Below are 10,030 nucleotides of genomic sequence, written 5' to 3'. Positions count from 1 at the left end.
AATTGATCAGCAGCTGATCGGTGTTTTATTATTATTATTATTATTATTATTATTATTATTATTATTGTTATTATTGTTATTATTAAAGCTACTAAGCCACTACAATAAATATCTTAGTGAATGAATACATATAAATTGTAAATTAACTTCATTAATAATAGAATAGTTTAAAATTGTTAGAATTTATTTATTTATTTTAATTTCTCACCCTGTGTTTCCTCAAAACAGCTAACAGCGCTCGCAACATTTGTACATCGAGTAAATGGTAAAATATATTATTTACACTCCAGTGTGTGTGTAATTGTGTGTGTGTGTGTGTGTGTGTGTGTGTGTGTGTGTGTGTGTGTGTGTGGGAGGGGGGGAGGGCACCTTTATCTATGGGGCTGGGACAAACGTTATTTCCGGTCGCTGGAGGGCGCAGGTGTAGTGCGCGAGCGCAGGTGCTGCTGCATCAGCAGAACATCAGCAGAACATCAGCAGGAGCGCTCAGAGAAGAACATGAGGACAGCGGTGATTCTCGGTGAGTAACACTGCTGTGTGAGCTGAAACACTGAATTTCTCCAGGTTGTGTTTATCTGGTGCTTCTCAGTAAGGGATGTGTTTGAGCAGGTATGGAGAAGGCTGAAAATGAAACTAAAGTGGAGTTAGTTCTACTCGTTCAGGTTGCAATACATTTCTTTTATGTAGAATTTCATCCAGATTACAATATTTAATGATTTACTCTAAAATTCTTGTTTTAAATGTCACATTCGGAGACAATGACGCACACAATAATGTCCTGTCTTGTCCATTATTATAATATAAAGCAGGGATTTTTCTCCCAGAGACTCTTTAACTGGAGAATAATTTCTACTGACCTCCCAGTATATGTTTATTACAAGAATTTCTTTTAATTCTTCAAATATCAGGTCTCTGTGCAGGTATATTTTCACTGTTAGAGCTGAACAACTGTTGTATTTCTGAACCAGACATTTTTAGCAAATATTGCTATCAGATCCATTGTTGTTATTTTCACAATTTTTTTAAAACTCAGCAGTCAAACAGACTAAAAACTTACTACACTGATGATGATCCATTTCCACAGATTTCCACAATGGCTCAACAGTGGCATCCCATATCCCACTCTGAGAAGCGCTGATTATTATTTTTATTTGCAGGAATCTGCCTGGTTTTGCCTTCAGTTTGCACCACGATATCATCTCGCTGCTTGTCGCTGCTGCAGCCTTGTATTTCAGCGGACCTTTGCAGACGTGAACAGACTCTTCTGAGAAATGTTTGTGGTTCTGAAGGTACACATTCGTTTGGCGTGAGTGATTTGCGAATAATTCGTTTGGGAAAGCTATAAGACTTCTGAAATCACACGGATTGGCTATAGATATAGATGTGAACCCCGAGTAACCCCATTTAAAGACCATAGCCTTCAGCAAACTCTCTGGTTGATCTGTTTATCCAGGCTTGTTCAAACTAAAACATAATCAAGGGCCTGTCTTATAAAGAAAGACGTATTAGCAGTTTGATCTTACCAAGATAAGGTAAGATAAGATCACAAAGAAATAGAAATGAAAAACAAATGAAATATTCTGTATATACGTATTAAAAACACCAAATAGTTGCTAGGGAACTGAGACCATCTTGCACATGATGTGATATTGCACATGGTTTGATGGTATCATTTTGCACATGATATTATATTAACGTTCATTGTAATTATTGTGAGATTTTGATAAAGCATCGAAAACCCCAACGATACCGTCAGTGTTCATTGTGTCAGTTCTGCTCACTACTGACGAGGTAATAGTGCATGTTTATCACTTTACAATAACGATGCTAAATAAATATTTATAGGGTAATGATCAATAATTAATAAACATTTCTGTATCAGAGGTTTGTGCTGTGTTGGATGCTGTAGAATGAACAATGAACATGTAGAACACAAACGTCTGAAAGCATTATACCTCACAATGTAAAGATATCTGTTACACAATACTCATTAGGTACAGAACATCATTCCTCATCGAACAGAAGGTGGAGAAAATACTTATGGAAAATGTATGTAAGAAACACAATAATGAGTGCTTTATATCCCCGCATTGCAGAGGGAAATATTCCAACTCTGTCATTTTGAGTGTTTTTGGGTTGTGGGTTACTAAAGGTCATTGGATGCATCCTAGAAAATATTTTTCTAGATTCTTAAACAAATACAGTATTGTAACAAACTACTGTATTTCTTGCACATTGCTAGCTTTTGATTTTCCTCCCTGCTTGCGATCTTTAGCAGTTTGTGCTGCTTCCAGGAAGATCAATGAGTAAATTGCAGTAAATTGTAAATGATAAACGCATTCAAGATCATAAACACACTTCAAATTAGATAAACATCCAAAAAGGAGTTGATATTGGGTTAATTTCACGAGGTCCTTATAAGTTAGAATGCCTGAATAAAAATAAATAAAGTCGCAGCATGGAAGAAAATGTCGATAACGATTGTCGGGTTTGTCGATGAGCTACAGGAGCAACGACTCGGTGATTCTCATCCAACTCGTTCTTATTCAGACGATACGAATCCGGGAATTTCGGTCACACAGACACCAGGAGGTGTAAAAAAGATATATTACTTTTATCGACCGAGAGAACGCATACACGTATAAACCTCTGTGACGACTATGAGACCAGTGAGTTCTATATCAGTGCATGCGGAGTGAAAACATTGCTGAAGGCCGTTCTGTTGTTTGTGCGTACGTAAACTTGTGTCATAAAGATATGACTGAAGCAACATGACAATATGCAAGAAAAGACAATAAGAAGACGTCAAAACGCATTTTAATTCTAAATTGAAAAATTCCAAAGTTTTATATAAAAAAAAGTAAATAAAAATCACGCATGCATCAGTGCTTAGAAGAAGTCACACCTTCAAAAACGTCTTTTCTACTTTGTCCCTTTTATCAGACTGTCAAGTGCAGAGCTCTGAAGACTGCAACGTGACCATCAAGGCAGTTCTAGCTCACTCGAGAGAGTGTATGTGCACTGACGAAAATCCCTGCAACATTCTTCAACTACTGGCTTCCATCTGCTATTCATACTCGGGTACGGTAGAGAACACACACCACTTCTGACCCCGCTCCGAAAGTGATTCTGAACCCAGTTAAAACCAGTTATTTTGACGCAGACGTCGAGCCCCGGCGCGAACCAGACAAATCGAGATCGGCAACTCGGCACGCGGGACGTCATGCCACCGGTCCTCGTTCAGATCATCACCAGCCTTCATCACCAGGTTCTACTCCATTCTTTCATTCATAGTTTATTGACATCATTGTTTGTACAAATGTCAATTTATCCCTCTTTACCTTTTTTTCCCCCCTTTCTTTACCTTTTTATCTCCAGTTCTGGGAAACAACCTGAAGGAGGAATGGAAAGAAAGTTCACTGTTATCATATGGTAAATAGATTTTTAGCTTATTTACAGAACTGCTAAATTAATCATCAAAGGATGATTATTTAAACAGAGGTTTTTATTTATGTGGACGTCCAAACGTCTTGTTATTGGGGCTCTTCAACATAAATCAGGCACACTGATTTATGAAAGTCGGTGCTTCCTGTGACTGTGCGAGCATCCTTGAGCTGGAATTTGCCAAATATGTGTTACAAAACAAGTCATAAAACATTTTGATATCACCTCGTACATGTGTGTTCAGGTTTGGGGGGTGGGGGGTGGGGTGTTCTGGGCATTGATGAATAAGAGACAAGATTCAAGATTTTCACAAACAGCAGTTTTATACAGAATACAACTTGGGAAATTGGAAAATTGTGCATTAGATTAAAAAGACTATATTTGGTACCTTTATTAACCATGACTGAAGGTCAGAATGACCCGATTATCATTTATGTCATTTTAAACACACGTATACACAAAACACACCAGAATTCTGACCACGTTTTCATCCGCTGCGTCTCTTAATGTCCCCAAACTAAGCACCGGCCGCAAACGTTTCCTGCGTACAGGAGATGACGCTGTGCATCCAGGATGAAGTGTGCAATCGGCAGCTTGTGCCGTTCGTCCAGTCATGTTCTGTTCCTCAATGCGAGGAAAGACTCTGCAGACTGGCGGCCAGAAGATTTTATTCAAACCTGCCTGAAAACATGGCCGAGATGCTGGTGTTCTGTCAGTGTGAGCCAGATGACAAGGACTGCCAGAATTTTCAGACCATGCTCAATTCCAACTCCTGCAAACAAGACCAGATACCACAATGGAACTGCCTGGAGATGCTTGATAACTGCACTGAAGAGAAGATCTGCAGGTTTGGTTGTTTTGTGTTCCTCAATTCTGTTAACATTTAAGACCCTGTTTTTTTGCCATACTTTGATGTTTTATATGCACTTTTCCACTATCGAGCCCATCTGCTCTTGTAATAGAGTGCGAGGGCAAGGTGGACAATGATGTTTACTCATGCTTCCTGATTTATGTATAAACAGTTTAAGAGCTGCTCTGATGGATGTACAGAGCTGCCAGTAACCGCACACTCGTTTTGTGTTCACAGAAAAACCTTTGAGGCATTCTTGTCCAAATGTTTTGGTCCTGACGATGTTTCATTTACCGGACATTCATCCACAGACCTGCTGCATGTCATGGATCTCGACTTTTTTGTCAGTGGAAACAAAGAGTGCCGACTGGCCTTTGTAGCAACAATGGGAACCATTCTTCAGAGTCCGTGCACCTGTCATGGACTGGATCATCACCATCTTTACAGGTGCAACGTGCTGCGACAAGCCATTCATAACCGATCCTATTTCAGTACGTACTTTTGTACAATTCATATTTGTTAATCGGAAACGTTTAGTTCCTGTTTAGATATATAGGTCAGATAGTTGCATAAAAAAGCTTTTTAGTTTGTGTTCAGTGTCGCTTGACTGGTTCTAGTGGACACGCCATTTGATGTCATGATTCCTACAGTCCAACAAAACGCCCAGATGTTTTGCTGTTGCATTACACTAAAGACATTTGCTCTTCATTTTCTGAATGTTTTAGATCTAACTTTAGATTTAACCCACCCATTTTTCAATTGATCTGAAGTACTGAAAAACCAGTTGTAAGAAGGTCTGCTGGTTTGATCCCTGGCTTTTGCCTATGAAGGCTGCGTTTGTTGTTGGACAAACGAACATGAAGACCAGAGAGATGTTTATTGGAGAAAAGCAAGCCAAGAAAAGAGGGTGGATCAATCAGAACCACTGCATAAATATTGGGTATAACAAATACAGCACTGAACCAAACAACTGGTGTACTAACAACCAGACATCAAACATTTCAACCAAGAAAAACATCATAATGAAAGTGAGGATGCATCAATTCACCTTATAAAGAAAGACCTCGAGAGCAGAAGGTTCGAGGCCATGACACTAAATGAAAGTCATTCAGCAGTAATTCAGACATGAGTTGCAAAAGTTCTGAAATCAAGATGAAACTCTACAAAAGTGATGGAAAAGCCACAATCCATCAAGCATACAAACACATCAGGTGGAGGTTGGATTTGGAAGCTCTTGTTATTGGGTTTGTGTGGCGGCTTTTGGAATGTGCTCACATAATAACATTATTATTGGTGATGTAACTCATGATGACAGCATTTGCATGAATTCAGGAATCTACAGAAACATGCAGTCAAAAAATATGCATCCAATCTGATTGGGAAGAACTTCATCATGTAGCAAGTCAATGAACCACAGCCACATTTGATTTCTCACTTGCTTGTGTAGGACCAAAACACTAAGAGATCTAGTGTCTTAGAGATCTAGGACTATGCTGTGCTTAATCACTTGAACTTATGGCAGTGTGTGTTCTTGATTATTTTTAATGACATGAATCTAGGACCTCAAGGACCTAAGCGAAATATTTCATCCACCAAGTCAAAAGAAAACACATTGCAGCAAGAGCGTTCGTGGCTAAAAGGTAAGATGATCTAGAATTGTTATACTTGCTGCACATTTAGGAAACAATATTCCATGTACTGTCTATTAAATGTCACTGTTTCCTGCCTCTCTTTTGATAGATCACTTGCTGTACATTGTGGTGTGTGTTTGTGTGGTGGTGGTGGTGGTGGTGGTGATCATTGCAGTCATTATCGCCACTGTAAAACATAAACTTGGGTACGTGTTTTATAAATCATAAGCAAAGTATATAAGAAGAATAATTTATGAAATGTTTAATTATTTTTTTTTCTACCATTAGGAAAAAACGCAGATTGCCCAAGAACCCAGATTCAAGATTTCACCCTCCAGATGATTCCTCCAAATCACTTGTCAAGTAATTTTCACATGATGTTTGTACCATGCATAATATTATAATGGTTTTATGTCACATTATGTCCAGGTTTGTAGAAGATGATTATATTTTATAACTATACAATTATATACAGTGACTAGTGAAAGAATGAATGTAGCACAGAAGAGAATCAGCATTTTATACAAACATTTATCATTTAAATGCTGTTATGCTTTTAAGAACTGAAACTTTTCAATGTTACAGGTGTGTCATTGCATCATTTTATTGTGGCAGGAAAATTAATATCAAAACCAGGACTTTTGTCATATTGGGTCTTTTTTTTTCATCCATGATGAGTTTTCCCAAACCGCATCATAAGACGTATCGATGTTAAATAAGATGTAACGGGAAATCCAAATGTCGAAAGGAATCTTATGAATATTAATGTTATTCTTTCTACAATAAATATGGTATTCAATTCGAATGTCTGTTGAATAAGTGTTTTTAAATCTGCAGTCATGGTGTAAAACTTCACCACCTCAGAGCTCAGAAGATCACACACTAGTGAGGAGCATCGTAAGAGCTGCTCTGGGTAAGAACGTTCCCTAGGTAATAATCCGTAACCTGTTTTATAGACTATATTACATTTCTTACTAAAACAACTCGTTTATTTTTAATGGGGGGATTTATTATTTATTTATTTTTGCTCTGAAAGACACCAAAACTATATTCAACTCATCACCAAAGTTAATAATGATTGAGAAATTTAAACCTATGGAAATTATACACAATAAAAAAACAGTCTCTTAAGGTTACTGAAAGTTTAAGGGTCTTGGGGCCCCTGAGAAAGGCCCTTAACCCTCTGTACTCCAGGGACATGAGCTGTCTCATGTCTCACCCCAGCTTTCGAACATTGTTTGGATATGTGAAGAAAGAATTTAGCTGTACATGTGACAAGTAAATACAGTACATATTTATCTTTTTAACTAGTCTTTTTTTTTTATTGACTTATTTTAAGTCCGATTTTATTTTATTTGTTTATTTCATGTGTGGTTCTTTTTGTTTTTTTTGCATTAATGAGCGTGCAGGAACCTGCATCACCATTCCATTCATGTGACTTGTTTATTTCACTCATTATCCTGTATGTAAATGTAGCTCTTGACACAAACCCAATTTATTTTTTAAGTCAAAAGCAAGTAAACAAATCCTACGATCTGGAAAGAATGAAATGAAGAAATGAAAATGCAGCCTATTGTTTTGAATCCCATGTCTCATGTTAATTACCTACTAACATCCTGCTGTGCCAACATACAACCTGCTCTGCTCTGTTTGCCTTTTATTTCCCTCCTATTTACTGTAGACTGATAGCATATGAAAGCCTCTTAAATCAAGGCAATCACATATCTGCTTAACCATAGCTCTGAGACCAGTGTGTAGAGAGCGTTATATGAAAGATATTAGGTGGATACAGTTGCAGAGAGAAAAATCTATTTGGGGTTTGATTGGACTATAATCAGGAAATGCCTGGTTTGTGCAAATCCATCTCACATTGTGCACCTACAGACTTGTATGATTAATCCTGACTCCAATATGCTTCATACAAAGCTCTTGAATTCTGCCTGGACTCATGATTTGATAATGACCCACAGGCACTGTTGACCCCAGATACTTAAACTCCTCCACCTTCTCCACCTCTTCTTCCTTCAACCACTCCACTGCCCTCCCTCTCATTCACACACATGTACTCTGTCTTCCTCCTACTGACCTTCATTCCCCTTCTCTCCATCGCATATCTCCACCTCTCCAGGCTCTTCTCCACCTGCTCACTACTCTCACCACAAATCACAATATCATCCGCAAACATCATAGTCCATGGAGACTACTGTCTGACCTTGTCCGTCAACCTGTCCATCACCACTGCAAACAGTAAAGGGCTCAGAGCTGATCCTTGATGCAAATCAACCTCCACCAGTACAATACCACAACTCCTCTCTCCACCCTGTCGTACGCTTTCTCTAAATCCACAAACACACAATGCAACTCCTTCTGTCCTTCTCTATACTTCTCCATCAACATTCTCAAAGCAAATAAGGCGCCTGTGGTGATCTTCCTTGGCATGAAACCATACTGCTGATCACAGATGGTCACCTCTTCTCTCAGCCTGGCTTCCACTACTCCTTCCCATAACTTCATGGTGTGACTGATCAACTTTATTCCCCTGTAGTTACTGCAGGTCTGCACATACCAGTACCGGTAACAGCACACTCCTTCTCCATTCCTCAGGCATCTTCTCACCTTCCAAAATCTTGTTAAAAACTCCACTGCATTTCTCCTAAACATCTCCACACTTCCACCGGAATGTCATTTGGTCCTAACGACAATCCACTCTTCATCAACTTGATCGCGGCTCTTACTTCCTCTTTACGAATCCAATGCACTTCCTGCTCCACCATCTCCACACCATCCAACCTTTTCTCTCTCATTTTCCACATTCATCAGCTGCTCAAAATACTCCCTCTACAGTCAAGCCTGTTTACTTTTTTTAGATGATGGTGCAGCTCATAAAAATACTCTTGTAATGTTTAAAAGTAATTTTATGTGTTTTAAATTACGTAAATCATCAGGACACCAAATGTAACTTCTGCTTTGTTTCCACACGGACGGTTTTAATTGCCGGATTTGTGCATTATGACAAATTCTGGCGTTTGATTCGAGACTTGGCGCGTCAGTAAAACAAATGTTTAGTATGTTTTTTATTTTTGTATCTGAGTAATAAAAGGAGGTTCGTGAATACATGCGTGAAGGTTTGTCGTGAGACATTTTTTAGTAGAAAATTATATACTGGATAAAATTGGATGACATGAGGTTTAAACATGCATGAAGACATGCATGCATGCATGCTTCTATGCAATTGCAACCAAATCGGACAAGAAATGTGCTGGTGGAAATCTTCTAGTCTTTGAGAACCTTCTCAAGAAGGTTCATGCAAGTTCTGAATATGAGCCGCTAGAGTGTATTAAAGCATGTTCTCTACGTGTATGCAATATATAATATGAAGTATTTATTGTACAAGCAAACCGAAGATCTAGATGTTTCAACTGATTACACAGACATCATTCCTCATGCTTCTATTACTTCTAACAAGGAAAAAAAAACAGAGGTGTAGTTCGGTCTAGTCTCCAGCAGGGGGTGCAATACAAAAGGAAACCTGGTTCCCAACGCCTTTTTATTAAAGGAGGGTGTGGATGAGGGCGTGTGCGAGAAATTGTAGCCCATAATTACCACCAGGACAGTTCCAGTGGCCTATCAGGTTTATAACTGCTGGGAACAATTCAGGCACACAAAGGCTTAAAAGACTCTTTTTCTTTACATGTGAGTGACATTTTTACGGAGCTGAAGCACATCGTTTACACTGTTTTATTTTATTTTATGGAAATTGTATGGAGATGAAGTTGGTTAGTTTCTTTAATTTAGCAGAAATTACACAATATTTTCCTACCAAACCTATTAGGTCTATTTTAGCCATAAACTGGTCATTACATGGAAGCATACTTTTGCAGTTATGAAGTTTCATTGTGCATGTCAAGAGCTTTATCAGAATACAGAGGAAAATTGGATCACATTGACTTTGTTGTTGGTGCCAGATGGTCTGGTTTGAGTACTTCAGAAACCTCTGTAGATCATGCAATTTTCACACACATCATACAAACAAAACAAAATTTCTGCAGGTAGATAAGAGGGAGATCATGGGACAATGGCTAAAACATGTGAGTTACAGTAATGA

General features: G+C 38.4%; 1 protein-coding gene across 2 annotated transcripts; it reads left to right on the top strand.

The window, feature by feature from the left end:
* The first annotated feature begins 248 nt into the window (after positions 1–248).
* Positions 249–6,730, top strand: gfral (GDNF family receptor alpha like). 2 transcript variants are annotated; one of them, XM_046863772.1, is made up of 11 exons: positions 249–265; positions 415–520; positions 1,158–1,289; positions 2,944–3,081; positions 3,164–3,268; positions 3,379–3,432; positions 3,967–4,291; positions 4,532–4,785; positions 5,854–5,934; positions 6,035–6,131; positions 6,214–6,730. In XM_046863772.1, the coding sequence occupies exons 1-11, from the start codon at positions 263–265 to the stop codon at positions 6,290–6,292; spliced, it is 1,374 nt and encodes a 457-aa protein (XP_046719728.1). In that variant the 5' UTR covers positions 249–262; the 3' UTR covers positions 6,293–6,730. The 2 variants fall into 2 exon arrangements, 1 of the variants encoding a protein (XP_046719728.1); XR_006927611.1 differs by lacking the exon at positions 6,214–6,730 and having other exon boundaries at positions 4,532–4,741; positions 6,035–6,129.
* Positions 6,731–10,030: the final 3,300 nt, after the last annotated feature.

This window comes from Silurus meridionalis, chromosome 2 (genome assembly GCF_014805685.1).
Source record: "Silurus meridionalis isolate SWU-2019-XX chromosome 2, ASM1480568v1, whole genome shotgun sequence".
Lineage (NCBI taxonomy): Eukaryota > Metazoa > Chordata > Actinopteri > Siluriformes > Siluridae > Silurus > Silurus meridionalis.
The sequence above is the reverse complement of the archived record's forward strand: the minus strand, read 5'-3'. Positions and strand labels throughout refer to the sequence as shown.

What these genes read in the sequence shown, in the direction of transcription:
- gfral (XM_046863772.1), top strand. An exon ending in TCACCAGCCTTCATCACCAG is followed by an intron (nt 3,269 to 3,378) that starts GTTCTACTCCAT and finishes TTTTATCTCCAG; the next exon opens with TTCTGGGAAACAACCTGAAG. An exon ending in TCATAACCGATCCTATTTCA is followed by an intron (nt 4,786 to 5,853) that starts GTACGTACTTTT and finishes ACATGAATCTAG; the next exon opens with GACCTCAAGGACCTAAGCGA.